The 27,059-nt window shown below is 37.6% G+C and overlaps 1 protein-coding gene across 1 annotated transcript; it reads right to left on the bottom strand.

Moving 5' to 3' along the window:
• Positions 1-169: 169 nt before the first annotated feature.
• On the bottom strand, positions 170-13,247 carry LOC125233662 (WD repeat-containing protein 13-like). Its single transcript, XM_048139730.1, has 11 exons — positions 13,022-13,247; positions 12,829-12,884; positions 11,730-11,849; positions 10,698-10,808; positions 10,184-10,337; positions 9,555-9,721; positions 2,650-2,710; positions 2,083-2,165; positions 1,496-1,659; positions 859-1,058; positions 170-490 (listed from the first exon to the last, which is right to left on the bottom strand). Exons 1-11 carry the CDS (start codon positions 13,101-13,103, stop codon positions 390-392), a joined length of 1,299 nt encoding a protein of 432 aa, XP_047995687.1. The 5' UTR covers positions 13,104-13,247; the 3' UTR covers positions 170-389.
• Between the last annotated feature and the right edge of the window lie 13,812 nt (positions 13,248-27,059).

Here is a 27,059-nt window from a genome sequence, read left to right as displayed (position 1 = left end):
AGTATAGAAATCTGGTAACAAAAAAGGAAGGTTTCATACAAACAACTTAGGACATTTTGGGAAACCTAGTGGATCTTGCTCAGCATCATGGACTGTATCAGTCTACCAATTTTTATCAAAATCGGAAACGTGATCGAAATGTACAAACTTTTCGGGAATTGCTCAAATAATCTCACAACTTTCAAACCCTAATAGCCAAGAGTGACACTGAAACTTGAGCAATTTCAGTGCTCTGCCTACCTCTTAAGGGAATACAGGCGTGAATATGTAATAATGTACAAGAATTTCCGATCAAGAAATAAGTCTGTTCGTACTGGTCAGCATGGTTCATCATTTGAGAAGACGTCCACTGCAGACATAGGCCTCCAGCGCTATTAGTTGGTATGAAGTCAGGGTCGCCGCCAGATGATGACGAGCCCGGAGGCGTCGCTGGTGGCCAACAGGCTCTCGTCGTAGCTGAAGCTCACGCCCAGCACTGGCGACGCGTGCCCTGCATACAACACGAAACATATATAGTTGGTACACTATAGTGGCTCTTATTATGTAGGTACCATCGCCATCAGATATATCGGAGCTGCCAAAGCCTCTCACAAATATCGGAGTACGCACGCACTCACGTCTTGACAATACAGACGTGGTCCGATATTTGTGAGAGTTTAGACAGCTCCGAATGCTCTGATATTTTGGTATTATATATTAAGATATATTTATATTTGGAATTAGGTTCGAAGTCCATTTCAATATCAATCAAAATTGCTAACCACAGGCCTCCTTTACCTAATTTATCAACCTTGTTACACCCGCCGTGTTAGACCATAGTGAGACAGAAAAAAAAGTTCGACTTCGCGCTGTACTAACCTTGTAACTTGTTGACTACAGGCTGGTTGGAAGTCCCCTCTATATCCAAGAAGTAGACGGTGGCATCTTCGCTCCCTGTCACAACACAGACTCCGCGTCGGAACGACATGATTGGGCAGAACGTTGATTTGACACTGTGCTCGCGGTGCATCGTGGAGAAACGCTTCTTCAAGGCCAAGGTGCCGTCACGGTCTGCGATCCTGTTGGTCAAAAATTTATTTAATATAAGAGTTTCTTGCCGTTACCTATAAAAATATAAAGCCCCATGTGGTAAGTGATAGTTATGATGCCAAACAAAGTTTTTGACGACCAATATTAGCGCATAGACGGGCCAAAACACACGATAATGTGGCACTGGTCCAACCAGAAACGAGTACATAGCTTACTCTTAGCTATAAAAACGAACAAAAGATAGTCGCTCTCGTGTAAATAAAAGTGAGAGCGAGCGATTTGTAGTTCATAGCTCTGCTACGAGCTATAACTCGCCCGCGCTATCATCGCGTCTCTTTGGAGCGACTACCTTTCGTTTGTTTTATAGGTTATTCGCTTTTGATGGGACCAGTGCCATGTGTACTTTAATCAACGTCTTCTGGATTTTGGACTCTAGTAAGAGAATCCTTTAGTTTCCTCGCCTTACCTGAACAGGTAGAGCGTGTCGGTGGCCACGCTGGCCAGCAGCGCGGGATGGCGCGCCAGCCAGGGGCTCCAGCTCAGGCACGACACAGCTCCGTCCACGCAGCAGCGCCGCAGCTTACTTAGCGCTCCCCCCGCGCCCTCCAGACGGTAGCTCACTATCACACCCTGGAAATAAGCAAGTCATTTAAACTTTATTGCACAATAGGGAGGTATGGAAGCGGAAGACATGCTGCGCCGACCCCAAATGACTGGGATAAGGGCAGACGAATGATGATTGCATAATAATTAGTAAGTACAAAAGGCGGACTTGATGCCTAAGACATTCTCAGTCAAGTTCAGGGGGAAAACAGAAACTCAAGAATATGGGTACAGTGAGGAAATTATTTTTTAACAATTTAAGACCAATTTAACAGTGTATTTTGGCTTCATAGGAAAACAATCGAAATAGAATAAGAGGCCACTGGACATTTTCTAAAAAAAATCAGCAGAAGTTACTTGAAGTCGAAGAAGTTGCGCAACTTTATTATTAAGTAAAGAAGAGCATATTTGAATTTCAACAAACCCACAATCTGTGTGATTTGATAGTACCTTGTCATTAGCAGCCCAAAACATTCGTCCGCTCGATTCGCAAGCTATAGAAAGCACACGACCGCCCAGAATGCTACTGCCGCCTGCAAATTTAATTATTCAAATGAAAAATAGACTAATAAAATAATTTCAAGCTTGAGTAATCAATTCAAAAGTAATCATTGAATACAGAGGGACCTCTGAAATTTACCTGGTACCCATAACTTTACTCTTTTATATCATAGTATATTTTCCTGTTGTAGCCGCCGTGCAGGATCAGGAGCCGACGACTTGAGTGAAACTTCAATATGAAGTAAACTATAATAATTGTATGGAAGATGATGAAAGAGTCAATTGCAATACTTGAGCAGTTAAAAAGGTTGGTTAAGTTTAGGTGCCTCTCAATGGCCGCGATATACATTGTATGTGGTACGCTCCTATTGGCTCTTTATAAATCTTACGGAACTAGCCGAGCCCAACGGCTGCGTTTAGGTATTGCAATAAGAATAAGTAAGTTCTATATATACAAATAAAAGGTTTCGTTCGCAACACCTGTGAAAAGTATGTAATAATTGGTGTATGTCTCACCTTTCGGGTATATTCCTGTGGACACGTTCAGCACTTCGACCATCCCTTTTGCGTTTCCGGCCTGTTAGCTTTATTAAGGAACTAGCTTTTGCCCGAGGCTTCGCTCGCGTTAGAAAGAGACAAAAAGTAGCCTATGTCACTCTCCATTTCTTCAACCGTCCGTTTTGCCGTGAAAGACGGACAAACAAACAGACACACACACTTTCCCATTTATAATATTATAAAGTGGATTATAACATATTATAACGTATAATATTAAAGTGGAGTATAATATGGATGGTAAAGGTATGCACGTTTTAGGTACTACTTTGGTACTACTAGCAAGGACCATTTAATACTAGACTGATATAGCCCATACAAAAAAGCGTACCCCTGAAAAAAGCTTAGTTTTTGCTTTAAAACTAGATGGCGTTGTTTTGTAACCCGGGAGTGGAAAAAAACATATTTTCACACATATTTTTACTTGTTTTTATATTATACTATGAATAACTATCAAAAAACTTTATTTTAATATCAAAATATTGGCTCAAAACACAATTTTTACAAATTATATTTTTTGGTCGCCTCGACGTAGTTGTGATCGCTTCGCTGGCTAAGTTTGTTCGCATGTTGACTAATTATTGCCAAATAAAATGACTAGATGACGTTGGTGGACTAGGAAAATGTCACATCCGTTTCGTTGTTCATTAATATGATATACTTAGTGATAATAAACCTATATGTTGAGCTCAAATACGTTCAACAAAACGCAATCATTGTGCCAACAGATGTGACATCTGACATCCATGTCACATCACGAATGTCATTGTATGATTTATTGAATATTCATAATATATGGATATTAAATATTTTAGAATCGCAGCAGCAATGCGAGTAGAGATACAGAATTAATAACTGTATAAATTAATAATTGTATGACCAATGACCTCATACATAAAATTACCAGTTTAGGTGACAGAAGGCGAATCCAATTTGTAAACATTAAATGTGCTAAGGAAAAGAATCTTTCCGATTTTCAACGGGACACGGCTGAAGGGGCGAGCTGGTTTCGACTGCGCCCATGCTTCTCAATTGTCCAGAAAGTTCATTCGAAGATCATTTTGCTTATAATAATCTGAGTAATCACAGTGAATGGTTTGACAGTATTTCAGCTAACATTTAGAGAGACTTGCTAGCTTCGTCGGTCAGGCTTCGTCTTGGACACAACGTGGATAGTTAGATTAGTTAGGCCTCCAGGTGTGGCACTTTGGATTACGTTTTTATAATAAATTAATGATAGTTTGTATTGTTTTGGTAATATATTTTCTACTCGTATACTACTCGTTTGGTACTCGTATAAACCTAAACTGAGATAATAAATGAATAAAAGGAAATAATTAGTGAAACTCTGATATAAGTAATAATTAATGAGACTAAATGCGTTTTCACATTATCCGATCCGATATCGGATGTAGGACTGATACCCCATACATTACAGGCGCTATCTTGGATTTTTTCCATTTAAATCCTTCCGACATCCGATATCGGATCGGATAATGTGAAAACGGACTAAGACAATAGATACCTTGTTAGTGTTATATATACCTATGCCTATGTATATCCCACCAAAAACATTCTGTAAAAAATAGCCGTCTCGATGGAGCTGCTTGTTTATCTCTAAAAAGTAATGAAATCTACATAAATTTCCTTACTGCGATTTCTTTATTATTATAGTTAACTAGCCTTTGCCCGCGGCTTCGCTCGCGTTAAATTCGAAAATCTCTCCACAAACTTCCATCCTCCATTCTAAGGAAGTGGGGATCCCCCCACTCCATATCCATAAAAAGAGACAAAAAGTAGCCTATGTCACTTTCCATCCCTTCAACTATCTCCACTTAAAAAATCACGTCAATACGTCGCTCCGTTTTGCCGTGAAAGATGGACAAACAAACAGACACACACACTTTCCCATTTATAATATTAGTATGGATGTTGTGTGACTTGGCCGTTGAAGTGTAGCGGTGCTGGCGACAGATTGGTGCAATGGTGTCATGGAGCACCTGGTTATAAACTTCTTTATACCCTTGTGTATAAAGAAGTTTATAAGTTTCATATTCGATGGTCCGAGCTAAGGTTCGTAAAGCCATGAAGCCGAGCTGATAATCTTTGTCGCTAAACGCCGATCGAAACGCAGTCTGAAGTGGGTGATAAACGTACGATACGAGCAGCGTGCGTAGCCGAATGGCATTTCTCCGACGCCAAACGAAAACGAAACGCCGTGCCAGTTTGTCCGGCTCTGTCGCGCCAATACGCACGAGCGATAGAGATAGATATCTACTAGCGTTTCGTTTCGTGAGCGTTTCGTGAGCGTTAGTGCCATTCGGCTACGCACCCTGGTATGCGTACTTATGGCTCGACGACCTTTTTCGATTGTGTGTCACCGTAAGTACGCGTAAAAACCGCTGCGCATAGTAGTCGACCATCCAACGCGTACTTGCTCGTACGCCTATCACCGACTTGACGTCGCGCCAACACTTTATGGAAAAAGCGGGTTTTCGACAACTACCAATAAGATTTTAGACATTCAAAAATCTTCAATAATACTCAACTGTTTCGGTCGCACTCGTTCAAATATAGGATAGGATTGGTATGAGCGAGACGGTCAGGAGATTGATTGTCAACATGATATCTATCATAAACACCGTTCGAAATGGCTTCATTAAAATCTAAATTTTAAATATATTGAAAGTAATATTACTAATCATTGACGTCACGCTCAAAATGAAAGAGATAGAAAATTTGACAGTATGGTACTCTTTTGCATGATTGTCATAATTCAAAATAAGAACGATGGCTTGCGTTGTAAACAGGGACTGAAACATGACACGGGCCCCTAGCGTCATCTATATACTTTTCACTGTATCACTTGTAATGCCGTTGAACTACCGCGTGCGTATTTTAAAAAAAAAACGACCATTTTTATTCAAATGACACTCTTAGTGACATCTAGTGACATAGATTTACGGCTGCCAACGGGGTACGGTATTTAGTATGGACTCTGCTGGTCCTTTATAATCGTCCTTGCTACTAGTATACCTACGTGTAAATGCATACGTACGTAGAGATGGGTCGTGGGTAAATACCCAATCTACCCACCCAGGTATTTACCCGGTAAATACCTATCTACCCGGTATTTACCCGTATCTACCCAAATTGACGGGTAGATTCATTTCATGTTGGACATGCTGATTTGTGTTAAAATGGAGATAAATACTGAGTTAGTGGTTGTAATTTTTATACACCATTTAAAACAAAACTGTTCAGTCAAATAGACAATTAAGTTTACAGAAGTTTTAATGTATATTTTTAAAAATAATTTAAAAAATATGTTTTATGTCGTCGTTGAGATTGCCAATTCCGTTATGTGCATTTTTTCGATTTTTCGTTTTTTGCAGATTTGACTTTAAAATTGTATTCCACGTCTAATGCAAAAACCAGCATATGCAAATTCTCCTTGGATCATGTTTTAACTAAACACATTTGTGATTTTAGCCCCAAAAATAAATACACATGTACTTCCAAGCACATATAGGTTTTGGTAACCAAGTAAAATAAACGAAATTGATAATTACTACTGCACATGTGTGGATTCAGTATGGATTGTTGCTTAGTATGCTTATGAGTTTCGGTGATATATCTTTATTTTTTAATTAATTTTTTTGTTTTCTGGTATTCAAAGCTAAATATTTTAACCGTAAAGTGTAACTTATTGTGTTTAATATTGTAAAGTACCTTTTTGTCGTCGATTATTCGGCAAGTTTTTAACATTTTCTAACACAGTAAGAGGGTAGCAATTATACTTCATTCTAACGTTCTTGATACTGATAAATTATTATAACTTCATATCTGACTTATTTTAACACAGACACACACTCAGTAGTAATTGTTTATTGGAGTAGTTGGGCATCATCTACTGTGTAGTATATCCTGCGTAAGAGTAGCACCAACCCTGGTAAGAAGAACGAGGGTGTTGTAAAAGGCGACTAAGTTCACAAACGAAGCAGCTAATAACTATAGGGGAGATGAGCCACTTGTCTTCGAGAAGGAAAACTACAAACTCAAGCCCGGGATGGAATCCCCGTTAAACGCGACTAAGGTCCGAGCTGAAATATGTGGTAAACTCCTCGGCCTCTAACGGCCAGTTTCCAAGAGGGTGGCGCAGGTGCGGGGAATCACAGCGATTTCCTTGACTCCTCAGTCCCTGGTGGTGTGTCTGCCGAGGTGTGCGATAGGGCTGCGTTTTGGCTCCTACCGTGTACCGTGTGTGTCTTTGCTGCTTTGGTATTCATCTGCATACAAGAGCCGGTAGAAAGTTCAAAGTTGTGCAACACATCACTCCTCAAATCACAGAAGAAACGCATAAACTTTTAATTGACAGCCTTAATGCCAATACTTTATGCCGATGACGCAGCCTTTGTTGCTACCTCTGTGAGCTTCAGCTAATGATGGGTCCAATCTCTAAGGCAGAAATTCCACTCGATGGCACGCTATTGGAGACAACCTTACGACAATAACCGACAATCTTTCGCTCTAGGCAGAGGTTGACATTTGCATCGGTAAGGCAGCTACCACTTTTGGAAAGCTTAGTGCTCGAGTATGGCAAAACAGACTCCTGACTACTAAGACCAAGGTGTTAGTCTTTCAGGCTTGTGTATAGACCATACTCTTGTACGAAGCCGAGACGTATGCCAAAGTCAAACGCCGTGGCATCTCCTTCTATAAGCGATGCCTGCGTAAGATGTTGGGCATATCATCACAGGTCGTCAAACCAGAGAGCTCTAGAAATCGCTGCCCAGTCTGACCATGCTTCTCAAACAGAGGCGACTGCGTTGATTGGGTATATGCACAGGATGGAACCCTCTCGTTTACCATGCCGTGTTCTTCTGGGCACAGTAGCGAATGCCAAAAAAAGATGTTGGGAGGTCATTGCTTCGCTTCAAAGACTGCGCCAAGAGGTACTATCACCTGCAAAAGTGCACGGAGAAGTTAGGAATGAATTCATTGATAAATTAACCATGCACTTTTGCAACTGATAGGACATGGCTGCCTTTAAGATCGACTACCGAAACTAGGACACGCTTGCTAAGAAACGGAGGGAGTGGCGTAAGTGCATTGAAGATGGTCGCAAGTTCGTTCATGGACCTGGTTTGCGGCACTTGCAGAGAAAATGGAAATAAGGTACCGTAGCAAACCGTCTCAATTGGTTGCAAGCTTCCCTTGTCAGCTATGTGGCAAAGTATGTCGCTATCTCATAGGTTGTCGTTATAATTACGTTGAATTTAGTCAGAACGAGTTTTAAGTTCTTTTTTTAATTTCGTTTTCTTTCAACCCCTTTTTGCCAAGAGTGGCACTAAAACTTGAGTAGTTCATGTGCTCTGCCTACCCCTTTATGGGATACGGGCGTGATTGTATGTATGTATGTACGTAAATATATATTATTAGTAATTGACAAGGAAGGTCTTTAGTTTTGTCAGATACTGACATCTTCCTTTGGATAATATCATTTATTTCTGATACAAGTGATTGTTATATCATGTTGTTTTGTTTTTATTACCCTAAACGCACATAACTTACTCTGATAAACCTCAAATAAACAGTATTTATGATTCCTATGTGCATGACTTTCACATATGTATTTAGTAAGCTCAAAACCAATACCCATATGTGCACAAAATTAAGAAAAACGAGTATATCTTAATTTGTGATTTATTATTTCCCATTTTTTTTCACACAACATATTTCTTGCTATTTTTGACACATTTTGGATACAAATTGAAATGATGTTTGTACCTAATTCTCTAGTAAATCGATTTTTTGTCTCTCCTGAAAAGTAGCTAAAATGCACATAGCGGAATTGGCAATCTCACCGACGATGTGTGCTTTTTAGATTGTATTAATTAGTCGTATTTATACGATAAAGATAAACTTCCCAGTACTGGTTGGAGGGGGTTATGGTGGGGTTAGGGGGGGGGGGGGGGGTAAAATGTATTTTTTTCATATTTCATAGAAACTATCATTAATATCGAAAAGTATTGTATGTATGAACTAAAGTAGACACAATTTCCTACAAAAAAGTTTATATGCATTTTTGTCATAAAACATACTATGTATGAGTTATGAGCTTGAAAAAGATTTTTTTTTAATATTTTTATTCACATATTTTTATTTACAGTTTTAATTTATCAAACTTATAATTTATACTAAAAGCATTTGAAATTATTTCCGTATGTCAGAGAATAATATTACACGATTTGTATAGTTGGAGTGATACACTAAAATCACATTTTATCTCATAGCAACCTATTCGTTCCCAATTTGAATAAACGTTATGTGTACAATTACAAAGACTGACTTAAATTAATCTATTTTAGCCCAAACACCATTTAAAAACGTCAAATTTGGAAGAAAAATGAAAATACCCGCGTATTTACCCGCGGGTAGGTAAATATCGGGTATTTACCCGGTAAATACCCACCGTCGGGTATTTACCTGGGTAGTTACCCATCTCTATACGTACGTAACCATATCAGGAGAGAGTTCGACCCCTGGTTTAATTATGACTCTATTGCTGCATTACGCATTCGATTATTTTTTATTAAAGTAGGTACACAAGTGTAGGTAAATGTAAAACTATACAAGTGTGGTATAAAAGTTTATTAAGTCAGGGACCTACTGAAAATCAGCGCTTCGGCTTGCCGTGGCAATATGCTGAGTAAGCTCCTAATTTAACATCTAGATTGTGTTGTATTTATCTCTGTTATATTTGTCCAAACTGATGTTAAATAAAGAATATTCTATTCTATTTTATTCTAAAACTACAACTGTCTACAAGTGTGGGTACTGATGTATTGTGTGTAAAAGGATACAATGACCATGTTGTTGTTGGCGGGCTGGAAGGCGACGGCGAGCAGCGGCGCGCGCATCTGGTCCTGCACGGCGCGCAGGCGCGCGCGCCGCGACACGTCCCACACCACCAGCATCCCGTCCAGCCCCACCGATACCACCAGCTCATTGGACGCTGACCAGTCGCAACCTGTATAATAAATAAGTCCATTGAGGGGTCTACCTATACGACACGTCGAGCGGGTGAACAGCGGGACTCAACTTTCCGAAGAATTTTTTTATTTTTGCTCTCATCTGAAATCGCAAATATTTGTCACTTGTTCACTTGTAGCAGGTACCTGTGATGGGCTGCGTGTGGCCCTCCAGAACGAATCTGACTCGCGGTGACGTCACAAATGGAGACGGAACCGTCGCGGAACGGTTTCGAACGGTCGTCGTCAGCTAACTTCACTACACTTACTTACAGAGCGTAGCTTCGCTGAGCGTAATCACTTGAATAACTTGTTTTGTTCACATGTAGTACCTGTGACGAGCTGCGTGAGGCCCTCCATCGTACGGAACCGTCGTGCGACGCGCACTCTAGTTTCGAACGGTCGTTGTTGGCAAACTTCACTACGCTCACTTGAGTCACTTGCTTACAAGTGGCAGTTACCTGTGACGGGCTGCGTATGACCCTCCAGCACGAAGCTGACTCGCGGCGGAGACGCGGTGACGTCACAGATGGAGACAGATCCGTCGTGCGACGCGCATGCAAGTTTCGAACGGTCGTTATTGGCGAACTTTACTACGCTCACTTGCTCCGAATGCTGAAATGATAGGAATAAAAGTCTGTAAAGCCCTATTTAGACGGTTCGATATGGCGTCATCCATATATTACATCACAGCGTAAGGGGAAGGAGGGATCATACTGAATGTGATAATCCATGTTAAAGGGATACAAAAAAGCGTGACATGGGGGAGGCTTCAAAAACTTGAAATTTGGAGTGACTTAATAAGTGAATGGCCCCTATCTTGCAAACAATAACTGTAGTGCTCTGGTTCGTTATATTACTAAATCCATATTCTTTCAATAATATGCAGTAAAGGATTAAATAGTAAACCATACTGAATTGCTCAAAGGTTCACTTTAAAAAACAGAACGATTCTGGTTAATTTGTTTCACAGACCTGGTCAAAAATATGGTGTACTCCAGTGAACGCATAGTTCTCTGATATGGACATTTCATTTTTCTTCTTGTTGTTGGAGCTCTGAGGGAAGTCGTCAAGCGCCAGACTTGCCTGGAATTTGAATAAAGATATGTTTAAAATATAAATGACAAACCCTTAATTAGTTTTTAACACATTCACTGCCAGTGCCAGCAACTTGGAAGGTGGGCAATTCCATTGTTGTGTAGATGGCGTGGATATTTTTATATGCTACTAGCTTTTGCCCGCGTCTTCGCTCGCGTTAGAAAGAGGCAAAAAGTACCCTATGTCACTCTCCATCCCTTCAACTATCTCCACCTAAAAATCACGTCAATTCGTCGCTCCGTTTTGCCGTGAAAGACGGACAAACAAACAGACACACACACTTTCCCATTTATATTAGTATAGTATGGATGTCGGTGGCTGACGTGATTATTGTGAGGTGATTATTTTTACTGTTTAGCTCATGTAGCATTTATTTATTTAAGCTCTATTTATTCGTAAGAGATGGTCCGACTGTGTGAAGAAGTCGACTGGCGGCAGCCTATATCGTGCAGTCCACATGGCTTAATTATGACCGCGTTCAATGGAGACACGCTACTTGTGGTCGCGATCCTCAACATTGAGGGAACGAGGAAGAAGAAGAAGAGTTTTCTGGGCGAGCTCACTCCATCGTAGGCCACGTCTTTGCCTTTGGCTAGTCTGTGGTCAAGAGTAAGCCCATTTATAAAAAAAAAAAAAAAGATTTATTCTACATAGAAGATTTTCTTTTTTTTATTTGTTTTTTATTATTGTTGATTTTCTTCTGTGTAAAAGCCTCCTCCAGCTGTTTCCATTTTACTTTATCTCTTGCCATGTTTTGCCATTCCTTGCCTGCAGTAGCCACAATGTCATCCTGCCATCTGGTTAGTGTCCTCTTTCTTGAACCCTGTGGCCCTTTCGTATGCATATGTAGCATAGGACCTTCAAAAAACTGAGAGAATGACTTTCCTCTTACGATCTTTGATACTGTACCTTGCTGCTGGATCTCTGGCGAGAGGAAGCCGAGCTGATGGATATGTTGTCCTGGACTCCATAGCGGCGCTGCAGCAGCTGGCTCCGGATGTGGAGGTACTTCTTTATGGTCTCTATGTCCTACAATACAACACATATCATCACTACTTTAAAAAAATCTCGTATCTCACACTGCTCCTCAAAGTTAAAACGCAGTAAGTCTATATGCATTCCATACATAGGTACTTACTACAATTTTATTCTCATTGACGGACGAAGATACAAGTTTTTTTAAAGTAGTGACGATATACAGAATGAAACTCAGTTTTATGTAATACATTTATTAGAATTGTGTATTCTCTGTCATTAAATTTGGTTTTCTGTGATTGTGATGCATAGAACTGCATTGAAATAATGGGAAGTCAACGAAAATCAAAAAGGTACCTAATTAAATTAGTCTATATTTCGGTCAACATAAGTGTAATGAAAATTACTGTATAAATATTTACAATTTTTAGGAATATCATTTAAGCATGTCATTGATAAGTACTATGAAAATAAACATTGATTAATACAGATTAAGTTATAAATATAGTTAGGTTTATTTTCCTCTCTTATTTAAAGAGTAAATCTATCTAATAATTAAGAGACTGTAAAGTTTGTGTGTGTGTGGAAAGTTCCCATGCATTCAATGACTCTTTCTGACAACTACCCAATCTATCTGTGGATGAAGATATCAGATGCACCCAAGGTTTGGTTTTCCGGTTCGAGCGCCATCTTAACAGTCTTGTGTCGTGAATAATTTCTTTTTCTTTGCTCATTTATGTTGTTTTAAGTATAATATCTATAGCTTATTATGCAGTAAACTAATGTCTTAGTGAGAAGCTGATGAAGAATTAATCTCGATACGCATTTAGCCTCTTTTTTGTCGTCAACGGCCGGTAGTCCACGTGCTCTTGTAAAATCTAGCTATCAATTTATAAGTGCTAACTCACCATACACTGTCGTACTTACCTCATATCACCTTGACACTGGCGAAATAGTCCCAATCATTATTGGGACTGAAGCCATTTAATTAAAATAAAAAAAAGATGCACCCAAGATTGTTTGTGTTACTTACTTTGAATTTAGCATTCTCCCTTAGCAATTGACTGCGTCTTCGTATATACAAGGTTTCTGCAAACATAAGGAGAATAACACTACTTGTATTGTTTCAATATCTTCCATATAGAAGTAAATCTCTTCATATATGTAATTTTAACTGATTATTGATAAAGTATTAAAGGAAAATGTACAAATGAAGTGTATCTTACTAAAGTTGGGATTGTTCGGAGCCCTGTAAGCGTTGAAGCGAGCGTCTAAAGCAAATATTTGTTGTTGAAAGGCTGCTGCCATGTTTATTATAATTGGTTTCTAGAATGTGTATAGACCATTTTCATAATTTATACAGTTATTATAAAGATTTTGTTACTAATAAAGTCACGGAAATAAATAAAAACAAATCGAAATCAGACACACAACACAGTATAGAATGACATATCTGATCTTTTAACAAATGACAGTGACAGCAGACAACGTCATTTTGGTCAACTTAGCAGCGACTTAAAATGTATCTCAAACAGTCGAGCCAGCCTAGCAAACGATAAATTTTTCGTCACTGCGAGTGCTTCTATCAAAATATTCATTTATTTAAATTCATTTTATAATTTTCATGAAGCCACTAATTGGCTCGGAGACGGAGAGATGATATAGCCGGTCAATCAAGATTGTCATTAATAATAATAAAAAACAGGCGCGAAATTCATATTTTCTACGGGATGATAGAATAGAACGCTTCCCTTCGGTCGTGTTTTCATTTATCGCCACTCGTTCCGAACTTCCTCTTTCCTGCACTTGTATCGTAATGTACAATTATCAGAAGACGAAGAATCTGCTGGTGCCGAGCAGGTAGGTAACTTACACACCGCGATCCATTTAGGGTTCTAACTAAATTGGATGTTCAATACTTCACTGTAATGGCGTGTCCAGTTTAGCTAGAACCTTGTGCGCGACTGTACAAAAATACGAGGGTCCTCATAATCTTAGGTACATACTTACATCTACTTAAATATGTAAATGTTAATTTGCCAAATATATTTTTACCAAGAAGCTAATAAAAATCCCAAGTACTTTTCTACGAAACTTTTTATTTGGACCCAAACTGGAATCTGTTGTGGGTTTATATTGTCATTTTATTCCCTACTTGCCCATTAAACCCGCGTAACACTCCAACACATACCATCGATACGAAAAAGTAATAAAACCGAAGACAATCCCAAGAACGAGTTTCCAATAAAAGTCAGTGTCAAAGGTCGCATTAAACATTTCCAGATAAGTGAAGCACCTTACACGGCCCGTGCAAAAGCCATTTATCATTGGGCCACAAAAAGCGTGCTGCGTCCTTGTCACTCGCGTGCGCGAGAGACGAGAGGCCGGCAGTTTCCCGGAATCCTTAGGGCCTGGCCACATGGGCGCGTTGCGGCGACGCACCGCAAAAATTCTGCGTTGCGTTGCCGCGCCGCCAGTTTTTGCGGCAGGAAATCTGCGGCGCGGCACCGCGACGCAAGAACTCGCGGTGCGTCGACGCACCGCAAAAACTCGCGGCGCGGCACCGCAGAATTTTTGCGACGCGTCGCCGCGCCGCCAAAACTGGCGGTGCGTCGCCGCGCCTCGATAACTATACACAGTGCAGAACATCACGATCATCCAGACATGGATCCCATTACGCGCATTCTGCTCTTGCTCGTATTACGGAGGCGCTTAAAAAAAAGGAGACGAAAAGAAGATGCTGGGTCAACCCATAAACATATATATAAAATGAATAATGACGGAACTCATTTTGAAAGGAAATATGCGGCATTACAGACAAGTGAAGTGAAGTTCAAAGAATATTTCAGAATGACAATAGCAAGTTTCGAAGAACTGGTCTTTAAAATCTCACCTCGAATAAAAAACAATATATATTTAGAAAACCTGTCGGACCTCTGTAGTCATTACTTATGGAGAATTTTTGACCAAAAGCTGCACTTTTAGATGGAAGCAAGCCGCTTTGCATGGTGATAGTAAACATCATAGTAAACAATTTTTTCCGAGGATATCGATATTTCATCTCTTAGGAAGCCGAGCGCAGCGAGGTGTTTTATGAAAATGAAAAAAATTCTATCTTTTTATCATATCGTCCGATTTTGACAAATCGTATCTCAAATGAAAGATATTGATTAGTACAACTTAAAAAAAAATTAAAAAAAGTAACAAAAAAATTGAAAAATGTAAATTTACGTATCGCATTAAACAACTTCAAAGAATGAATGACAAAATGTAGAATATCGATATACGAGTTTTTTTATATCAAAGACAGATAAATTCATAATTGAAAACTAAAAACCGCATCGAAATCGGATCAGTAGTTTTTAAGGTACAAGTTGCCAAATTTGGAAAAGTTTAGTTTATATGATCACTTTGCAATTCTTTTGCCAGAAAGTCAGAAATAATCTATTTTTCTGAGACATAAAAGTACACAGTGACAGTACACATCAAAATAAAAGTTTTTTTCTCGAGGATGTCATAATTTAAGCCCTTAGAAGGACGAGCGTAGTGAGGACTATTAAAAACTGTTAAAAAAAAATTCTATTTTTGTGCTTTGTCCGATTTTGACAAAAAATGTGTCAATTGAAAGGTATTGTTAAATGTAATCGAAAAAAAAATTTAAAAAAAAAATTGCTAAAAACGTGTAAGAAAAAATTAAAAAAAACCTTAAATTTTCGTATCACGCTGAATAACTGCTAAGAACGACAGATAAGATATACAATGTCGATACATGAGTTTTTAAAATCAAAGACAAATAAATTCATAATTATAAACTGAAAACCGAATCGAAATCGGATCAGTAGTTTTTAAGATACAAGTTGCCAAATTTTTAACTTCTGATTAGCAGAAACGTCTGCAATCGATGCCACTAGGCTTAGAATAAATTTAAAAGTGGAAAAGAGCGGATTTAAGAGCGCTGGAGTATCGATCCAGAGGCCGTGAGTTCAAGTCTCACCCAAGGCAGACATTTTCCACTTTTAAATTTATTCCAAGTTGCCAAAGTTGGCTTAGTTTGTTTATATGGTCGCTTTTAAATTATTCAGCCAAAAAGTCAGAAATAATATATTTTTCTTACAGCTAAGAGTATGCATTGATAGAAGACATCATAATAAATGATTTTCGCTGAGGATATAAAAATTTAATCCCTTAGGAATCCGAGCGTAGCGAGGTCTGCAACGAAAAACAACAAAAAACCAAGTTTTTTTTTTATGTTACATAAATTAATTTCTTTCAACTGACACACGTTTTGTAAAAATCAGACCACCCAAAAAAAAACTTGTTTTTTTGTTGTTTTTCGTTGCAAACCTCGCTACGCTCGGATTCCTAAGGGATTAAATTTTTATATCCTCAGCGAAAATCATTTATTATGATGTCTTCTATCAATGCATATTCTTAGCTGTAAGAAAAATATATTATTTCTGACTTTTTGGCTGAATAATTTAAAAGCGACCATATAAACAAACTAAGCCAACTTTGGCAACTTGTCTCTTAAAAACTACTGATCCGATTTCGATTCGGTTTTCAGTTTATAATTATGAATTTATTTGTCTTTGATTTTAAAAACTCATGTATCGACATTGTATATCTTATCTGTCGTTCTTAGCAGTTATTCAGCGTGATACGAAAATTTAAGTTTTTTTTAATTTTTTCTTACACGTTTTTAGCAATTTTTTTTTTAATTTTTTTTTTCGATTACATTAAACAATACCTTTCAATTGACACATTTTTTGTCAAAATCGGACAAAGCACAAAAATAATAGAATTTTTTTTAACAGTTTTTAATAGTCCTCACTACGCTCGTCCTTATAAGGGCTTAAATTATGATATCCTCGAGAAAAAAACTTTTATTTTGATGTGTACTGTCACTGTGTACTTTTATGTCTAAGAAAAATAGATTATTTCTGACTTTCTGGCAAAGGAATTGCAAAGTGATCATATAAACTAAACTTTTCCAACTTTGGCAACATGTACCTTAAAAACTACTGATCCGATTTCGATGCGGTTTTTAGTTTTCAATTATGAATTTATCTGTCTTTGATATAAAAAAACTCGTATATCGATATTCTACATTTTGTCATTCATTCTTTGAAGTTGTTTAATGCGATACGTAAATTTACATTTTTCAATTTTTTTGTTACTTTTTCTGAACAATATTTTTTTTTAAATTTTTTTTTAAGTTGCACTAATCAATATCTTTCATTTGAGATACGATTTGTCAAAATCGGACCATATGATAAAAAGATAGAATTTTTTTCATTTTCATAAAACACCTCGCTGCGCTCGGCTTCCTAAGGGATGAAATTTCGATATCCTTGGAAAAAATCGTTTACTATGATGTCTACTATCACCATGCAAAGCGGCTTGCTTCCATCTAAAAGTGCAGCTTTTTTTTTCATAACTAGTATGACTACTGGAGATGCTGGGATTAACTAAATATGCCGAATACCGAATATTTACCGGATATTCGGCCCATCTCTAATGTGGACGAAGGACGAAAGGACAGCCTTATAGACAGCAGGCAGGCAATTATGGTCGCGCGATAAATGATAAAAATATCAGGCCGTCCCTATCGCACTATTTGTAAGTGCGATAGGGACGGCCCGATGTTTTATCATTTATCACGCGATCATGATTGCCCTGCAGCTTCTTATTGCTATCGGTGTCGAGTACTTATCTAAGTTAGGTATCTATTTTAAATATGATGGTGTAATTGTGTGCAGTACAGTACCTACAAAAAAAATGGTACAGAAATTAATAGTATTTTATGCAACTGGTGGTTAAAAGAGGTCAAAAAAGGTGAGTGGAGTGGGTAACAATTTGAGGCGAAGCCGAAAATTGTTAATAAAGACGCCACGAGCATTTTTTGACTCAGTTAAACACCGTTGCATACAATACTTTTTATACGACCAAGCACTTATTTTGAAAGAAAATTATAAATCAACAAATACCTACTTTCAGTCATCTTAGTTATCTAGTGGACCGCCTACCATTTTGAATATGCAGTTTGAGTGCAAACATGAAAATAAAACTGTCTATGGTATGGTTCTTTGAAGCCTGGCCACTAAGACGAATCGAGCCGAGTTGAATCGAGTTCTCATACATTTGAATGCGATTCGACGCGTCGCCAATGAACGCAGCAGAAAACGAAGGAGTCTCGACTCTGCGAATTGGTTTGTTAAGTTGGTAGCAATGTATTTACTGAACTGTAACAGCTATATCGTGCTACTGCTACTAAATGTTTTCAGGGTATAGACTAGATAGACTTGTCCTGACATATTTTATGTAGGGTTTTAAAGTTCTATGCACGACCTTGTAACTCACGAATAACAGTACGGGAGTAGAAAAAAATAATTACAGTACGCTGAACCAAAATAATATATTACTTACAATACTATATATCTTATCATTTTCCTCAGAGCATTTTTCCTGTCTTTGTGTATACTACCTACGGTTGGCAACCCTACACTACACCGCTCAATGTGGCATTTGCACGATACGGCAACGTGCCGCGACGGCCGGCCGTGTCGCAGTGTTAGCTAAGCTACCCTTGTGTGCGTGCGTGATGACACGATGCGCTGGTTGTTCTTTTAGGTATTTAAGTACTTTTAGGTGTTTAAGTACTTTTAGGTATTTAAGACGCTACAGGAGCGAAAATGGAAAGGAAAGGGAGCCCTTTCAATTTGGGAATTTTAGTTAAATATACTAGTGTTATTAACTAGATTTATCGAAAAAAATTGTCCATTCAGAACAACTCAGTTAAAAGATATTGCGAAAAAATCTTTAAAATCGAGGTTCCGCTCTCGACTGTTTCCTCCTTCAAAACTTAATGAATCGTAAGTGCGTTTTCACATTATCCGATCCGATATCGGATGTAGGACCGATATCCCATACATTACAGGCGCCATCTTGTATTTTTTCCATTGAAATCCTTACGACATCCGATATCGGATCGGATAATGTGAAAACGGCCTAACGGAATTTAATTACTAACAAAAATAATTGATTAGTCTATAATTTGGATGTTTAGATTATTGCAATACATTAAGACGCTACGGGAGCGAAAATGCTAAAATGGAAAGGAGTCCCCCTTTCAATTTGGGAATTTTAGTTAAATATACTAGTTTTATTAACTAGATTTATCGAAAAAAAAAATTCCATTAAGAACAACTCAGTTAAAAGATATTGCGAAAAAATCTTTGAAATCGAGGTTCCGCTTTCTTTTCCTCCTTCAAAACTTATTTAAACGGAACGAAATTTGAGAATCTGAATAAAAATGAAATAATCTGTGTCGGACCGTTTAGATTTTTTGGACAATTGTTACCGATCTTGAGTATCCCTTTTTCGAAACATATTGAAAAATGCCGTTTTTAGAAATTTTTCATTGGAGCTAGCATCTTTTAAAATAAGAATAGCAAAAAATATCAAAACGGTCCGACTCAGATAAAAATAATAATAATCTGTGTCGAAAAAATCATTGCTCTATCTTCAAAAACCAAGGAGGAAATAGTCGAGAGCGTTTGTATGGAGAACTGACCTGTATCGTATCGTCTTAAGAAATCTGATTTCAAAGGTTTAGGTAGGAAATCTAATCATCAATATTATTGCAATGTAAAATTATTTTTTTCTTTTTTCTCCGTGTTTTCTAACGCGCTTATTTTTAGGAGGCGGTTTTTTTTTTCATGGTTTGTTTAAGGTACACACCGACATGTTGTAAACATTTTTTAGTTTTTCGTAAGTTAGTCGTTAAAGGTGGTCTACAGCTAAAATTGATCTACGACAGAAATGATCTGTACATATTAAAGTACGTAGGGAAGAAAACCGCCATGCTGAAGTGTATTTGTGCATCATGCATGCCACGTCTGGTCTGTCGCATGCATGGTGAGACGACTTGGACGCCTTTATGAGTGACTTCATGGCCGGAAAAATAACACCAGAGGGAGTTGAGGAAATCAAGGGGAAAGGCCTTTGCCCAGCAGTAGGGCACTATAACGGGCTAATTAAAAAAATCTGTACCAGTTTAATTTTAATCTATTTGTAAGAAATTTTCCTACTAAAATGTAGATTCTAGCGAAAAAACGTACCTAGGTTTTTCCAGTTGAACATTATTTTTAGCTGCAAGCCACTATTTACGATTTAATCGATTTAAATAAAACTTGCCTACTAAATTATCCATTTGCATATTGATCCTAGCGAAAACACGTACGTAGGGAATGCAATCTCGTTTTCGCAAGATCTCTTTTGTACGAGATCTCGGTCATTTTTAGCGAGATTGATCTCGGCCGAAAAATTGACGAGATCTCGCGAGATCAACGAGATTGAACTCAAGCATAAAAAGCTCGCGAAATGACTAGTCATATTTCTTTCCCAAGCTGTAAATGATTTATATGAACTATATCATTTAACTGAACTCGCCAACTTGTTAACTCAGTAGAGATCGAGAGATTCAACTCGCTTATTTCGCTCAATAATTTACCTATCTGAGTTCGGAATGACGAATGACAGATTCAGACCGTTTCGAAATAATTCGAAAGGTGTCAGCCAGACCTATTTGCGTGATTCGCCATTATGGTATTACACTTATGGCTGTGTATATAACCATCTATTTTACGAATTTTCGTGCACAGAGTTTTGTTGGATGTCGAGAGAGCAGAAGCCTACAACAACCTCATTACGGCTCTCGTTTGTTAGGCAACCAATAACAATTTCTATTTTACACTCAAAAAATCAAATTATTGTATTATATATTTTTTTATTTCTTTTTTAAATAGTCACACTACTATATATTGTAATATGTTATTATTATATATTTAACGACCGGTCTGGCCTAGCCCAGCGGGTAGTGACCCTGACTGCTACGCCGCGGGCTCGGATTTCAATCCCGGTAAGGGCATTTATTTGTGTGATGAACACAGATATTTGTTCCTGAGTCATGGATGTTCTCTATGTATCTAAGTACTTGTATATTTTATGTATGCCTTTGTCTGAGTACCCACAACACAAGCTTTCTTGAGCTTACCGTGGGACTAAGTCAATCTGTGGAAAAATAATATTTATTTAATGATATTTATGTATATATTTCCGTTTTTCTTTCTATTTTAGTTTCTTATTTAATTGTCGGGTTTAAGAAGCGTATTGTATTGGTAGTCTAATATAATTAAATAATTGATTAGTAGTCAACTAGTCATAATACTCATAATTAATTGAGTAGAGTTAATGTTTTTATGTGGGTCTATTTAATGATGGTAGGGATAACCTTGATTTTTATAATGTTAAATTTTTATCCTTTCATCAATAAAGATTTTTTAAATAGTCTCTACTGTGTACTTGTTCGCGGTTGGCATGACAACGATTTCGAAATTGGCACGCTTCTACCCATTCGTGAATTATTTTATTTTCTTACATAATAATCTATACTTCAAAGTTTTAAAAATATATTGTGAGTTGTGAGGTACTTAATTTATGTTAAACAATGTAAAATACATCAAAAAAATCTGAAAAAATAGTCAAGATAAATATTTATTTCATAATAGCAATCATTCTTATGATTGTTATCCTTATTCATTGCTATATTGTGATTATTTACAAGAATAAACCCACAAACCGGCCAATCTCGCGAGATCTCGAAATTGGTGAGATCTCGCGAGATTGGTTTCATGAATTCCCGAGATCTCGCCTGGGCCCCAATCTCGTCGAGATTGCATTCCCTACACGTACGAAAACGACGTACCTACGTTTTTCTGTTTTATTTTTTTAAGGCACAGTTCACACGTTTTTCATCAAATCTATGTCGTACCGTTTAGGTTTTTTGGCTAATTGTTACCAATCTTGAGTATCACTTTTTTTGCGCCATAATGAAAAAGGCCGTTTTTGGAAATTTTTGATTGACTCGAGCGTCTTTAAAAATAAAAATATCAAAACGTTCCAACACAGATAAGATTAATAATTAATAACAATCTGACTGGGAACAAATCAAATTATTTTATTAAATATTTTTTTGATTTGTTATTTAATAACCTAACAACAAAATTAAATTTTTGAAAAAACTCCCGACCGCGACATAGTGGACCGATTTTCATGAAACATGGCTAAGAACACTCCCGACTAACTCAGCTTTCAGACAAAAAAACTAAATTTAAATCGGTTCATCCGTTCGGGAACTACGATGTCACAGACACACACACACAGACAGACAAACAGACAAATAGACAGACAGACACGTCAAACTTATAACACCCCTTCGTTTTTGCGTCGTGGGTTAAAAATAGTCTTTCGCTATATCGTAATGCTGCAAAGGAGATAGGAGGTGCAAGCACTAATTGTTGCCTTGGGCCTTGTCGTTTTTTCTTTCGTGTAAGTATGATGTATATTTCAATTTATAAAATAATCTGTGTTGAAAAAATCAGTCTACCTTCAAAAACCAGGGGGGAAATAGTCGAGAGCGTTGGTATGGAAATTGAACCGTCCTGTGTCGTCTTAAAAATATAATCGATTGTCGATTTAGCCCCGCTCCCCAGCTGCCAGCTTGCAGACCTGAGGTTGACTATGATAAGAGAAGCATCTTAGCAGGTTGCCTCAAGGGCCTACTCCAAAATCCTGCCAGATTTCCGTCCATAGTCCATAATAGTGCGTAATTTTATTTTCACGAATTTATCGGATTCGGATCAGACGTAGTTCGAAAGCGCTCTATTTTTAACGTAGGTACCTATCGTCATATTCAGATAGAACGAATATTTTCTTTACCTATGTATTTACAAATTGTCAAATCTTTTGGGAATTACATAAAAGTCATAAAATTATTTATTTAATTAAATTTTGAAAAAACCCCCGACCCCGACATGGTGGACCGATTTTCATGAAACATGGCTAAGAACACTCCCGACTAACTCAGCTTTCAGACAAAAAAAAATCAATCTAAATCGGTTCATCCGTTTGGGAGCTACGATGCCACAGACAGACACACACACAGACAGACAGACAGACAGACAAACAGACAAACAGACAGACAGACAGACAGACAGACAGACAGACAGACAGACAGACAGACGGACAGACACGTCAAATTTATAACACTTCGTTTTTTGCGTCGGGGGTTAAAAATGTTATTATTTAAATCTACCCATCGATGTACCCATTGCGGAAATATAAATTAGAGAGGCACTCCATAAATCTGATAATTTTTTTTTTTTATACTACGTCGGTGGCAAACAAGTATACGGTCCGCCTGATGTAAAGCGGTCACCGTAACCTATGGACGCCTGCAACTCAAAGAGTGTCACATGCGCGTTGCCACCCCATTAGAAACTTGTACACTCCCTTTTGCTGTGTTAAGTACACACCAAAAAGGAGTGTACAAGTTCCAAGGAGGGTTCGGGTTGCCGACGACTCCAAGGACAATAGACGGAACAAGTTAGTTCCGTAAGTCCTCCCGTCATCAGCACACCGCACCCTCGTTGAGCTCTGGCAGCCTTACTCACCGGCAGGAACACAAATGTCAATAAACCCTTAATTGCATGATTTTACTTTTTTTAACAATTTACAGATATGTGACACCATGGTGGTATATATGCTGAGCACTGGAAAAATAATGAAAAAAATCTATCACCATTTTTTTTAATATGAAACAACGTAACTAAAAAAAGATGATTTTTAATAGCATATTGAAAAATTCGAATATTGCTTAGTATTTTATCGTGAAAAACTGTACTAAATCTACCATTGATTCAATGTTTGTGATGCTTGGAAAAAAATCCATCACCAAGTAAAGAAGGGTTAAATATAAACGACACGAAGTTTAATTAGAACACAACAGTTCACAATTGCGAGCAGCGGTGACGCACCGCCAGTTTTGGCGGCGCGGCGACGCGCCGCAAAAATTCTGCGTTGCGGTGCCGCGCCGCGAGGTTTTGCGGTGCGTCGACGCACCGCGAGTTCTTGCGTAGCGGTGCCGCGCCGCAGATTTTCTGCCGTAAAAACTGGCGGCGCGGCAACGCAACGCAGAATTTTTGCGGTGCGTCGCCGCAACGCGCCCATGTGGCCAGGCCCTTATTTCCGATTCGGAATCGACGGCGCTGTGATACCGAGAAGTTCCGAGGCGTTATTCTGGGACGTAAACCCGCGCTAGCCAGTCGTTATAAATAATCAGAATGCGTAAAGAGAAGTCGGTGACCCCCAATTACGACACAATCCGTATTTATTCTACCGGGAAACGCTCATTTCTGTTTCTTAAGGGATATTATATTTTTCATGGAAATACACTTGTAGATTGAAATTTGAAACGGTCGTTAAAGGCATCGACTTACGCGCTTCTTATGATAATCAATCCCTCGACTGCGAGGATCCATCATTTGAAATACTCATATTAAAAACATGGTAGGCACTTTCTATCTTCGTAGAACTTATGTAGGAAACCCAATCTGCGAGTTCGTTATTTTTTTAAATTAAGCGTGTTTTTATTGTAAGGCACTTTTGCAGCCACATTTGTTGATATACCTATAGGTATACTCGATATTACCTCTAGGAGTCTGAACTCCCCAGCAAGGTGGCTTTTTAATTTTAGCCATAAAAAAGTAAAACCAGCCTTTTTTAGTCATAAAAAGTTAGTGTTTCAATAATGTTAGAGCTTGCGCTTAAGATAAAAGAAAAACACTGAATTCATTTTTAGAATCTCATTTTAATTAATGACATAGGTATATTACATTCATCATACATAACATTTAAAACCGTTCATACAACGTTGGTATACAATACTACATTAACATGATCAAAACGTTAAAATGGGCACCAGAATATTTACATAATTTAAATAAAACTACCAGACGGATTAGCTTAACTTACGAGGTTTAAATTAGGAATTGTATGAGATAAGTAGGTTGCTATTGCATTTAAAAATAATCTAAAATATCTAAATAACAGCATAATGGAAACTTAGGACTGTCAGAAGAACCCTGTCGAATTAACAAATAGGTATGTAATGAGATTCCTTACAATTTGATAAAACGTCCTTGATTCTAGATACCCCTTTTTCTATTTTCGGGGTGCATCTATATCCAAAGACGCGCTTAACCCTTTGACAGCCAAAGACAATTAGGCACGCTAAGCTACAGTACGATATAAACCATCATATATTTTAGTATAGTTTAGGAGGTGTATTATTTATAATAAGTATGGCGTCCAAAGGGTTAAGATACCACTGTAACTTAGTTTACAATTTGTCACTGAAACAAGTATTTAATTAAAATAAGCTAAGTGCTCAAAATATCTTAACAATATTCTAAAGTACTAGTAAGAGCTTGTGAAGATATTATTGAGCTCTTGGCCGTAACAAAATTTAAGTGATCTCTCTCAAAAGTTTGTTTAACATTCTATTAATATAAAACGCTGCACATAAATATTACCTAATCTGGCTTTAATGAATGGAGGAGTAAGTTTTCAAAAGGATTTTTTGTTAAAAATAAGAATTATTCACTTTTAGGTGGATTCTTCGTAGTGTTATATCTTTTGTAAAATTACCCCTCCTTGATTATTACTACATATATGATGTATTTGACTACATATTCTTGTACATAAATTACGTCAAAATATTGCATTGACTCAAATAGGAAATGCATTGATTATTAACTATTACAGTAGTTCATTTAAAGCAAACAGTCAAAACTTAATAAAATTCTACAAAGGCAAGTTAATTCCTAATCTATAAAACTTAATTTAAAATACGTACAGATTATATTTTACAGCTTATTATCTTATAGCTAAATTATATACATAATTTATTTTAAATTCAGTATAATATCAACAAGTCTAAAAACTCCAAATATTTATGCACCCTGCACTTATAAGCTCTACCAGCCAATATTGGTTTCCAACCGTTTAGTTCCATTTTACATAAACAATATTAACGCAATATATCATCACCTTTAACACAGCGACGCACATAGTACATTATAATTCATAAAATAAGCTTTCTTATCGAATGAGAGAAAAGTGAATTGCTAAAGGTTTAACTCTCAAAAAGTCTAGCGTCGTCCTTCTAATTTAAAACATATACATACATAATAAGTCCTGGCGGGTAAGCACGGTCGCGCAATACTGCCTATTGCGTCGCTGTGTCCTTTTCGCGCGTACTGTAAGTGCGAAAAGGACGCACCGACAGATGGGCATCACACTAGTGTGCTAGGCCCGCAGGAGGCATCAAGGCAATCTTATCACAACGTTAAATCCAACCTCCCACTTCCTTAGAAAATATTTGGAATTCATAGTTGAAAGATCTACATTAAAGTATCTCTATATTTATGTAGAACCATTGAAAGCGAACCACGAATAAAGACGTTGGTTATTTCAGCAATATGTTTGGCTTGTTTTAAAAACCGTTTTTAATCCTATTCAGTGGTGTACGTACTACGTAGTTTAGGGCAAATTAGGGTGATTTAGGTGGGTGACATTTTTACTACCTATGTTTTTCTTACGGCATTAAATATTTTTTTAAGTTTGTCAAGTCAATTATGGAAACTGACACTTAAGTAATCATTATTTAATTTTCCTCTTTCTTTGTGTATTAGGCCGATAGTAGGGGTACACTATAGATCACATATGTGATCTGTATGCCTCTCTTTTTCTCCAATTGACGTGAAGAAAAAGGACAGCACGTTGCTTATGATTATATTTCTATGATAGTTTAACATCGGCCTTAAACATATATGTATATATTTTTAAATAACTGTTATAATAGAAGTTGCATTAGGCGTAATCTCATATATCCTAAACCCGAGTGACAAAGAGAAAACACAGTTCAAAACTTGCATAGTTGTACTAAATAGTTAAATATTTGAGGGCTTATAAAAAAAATGTGGCTTTAGTATGTACTCGTAGGTAGGTATTCGATACGATGAAGCTCGAAAATTTTCCATTATTACAAACAGAGGTGGTTCTGTACAAGGTTGTCATGAGGCTCGATGGAGGCACCTGATGCTCAAGCAACTATGTCTAACGCGAACTTGCATCCCTTTTGCATGAGACCGGTTTAGAAGGACGGTGGTATGCCGACGACGCATTTAACCATCAAAATATGCAATTTATCAGTGACCTGTTATTTGGTGTCGTAAAACGGGGCTCTCTAGAACTGTTTAGTATTCGTAGTAAAAAATAGTTTTATGATAGAGCTGCTGGCAAGACTTGGCTGTACCGAGGCGAACAACTAAGATGGCGAAAGGAGACTATGAAGCATTTTTT

This window comes from Leguminivora glycinivorella, chromosome 14, assembly GCF_023078275.1.
Source record: "Leguminivora glycinivorella isolate SPB_JAAS2020 chromosome 14, LegGlyc_1.1, whole genome shotgun sequence".
Taxonomy (NCBI): domain Eukaryota; kingdom Metazoa; phylum Arthropoda; class Insecta; order Lepidoptera; family Tortricidae; genus Leguminivora; species Leguminivora glycinivorella.
Note: the sequence above shows the minus strand (reverse complement) of the source record. Positions and strands in the feature narration are given on the sequence as shown.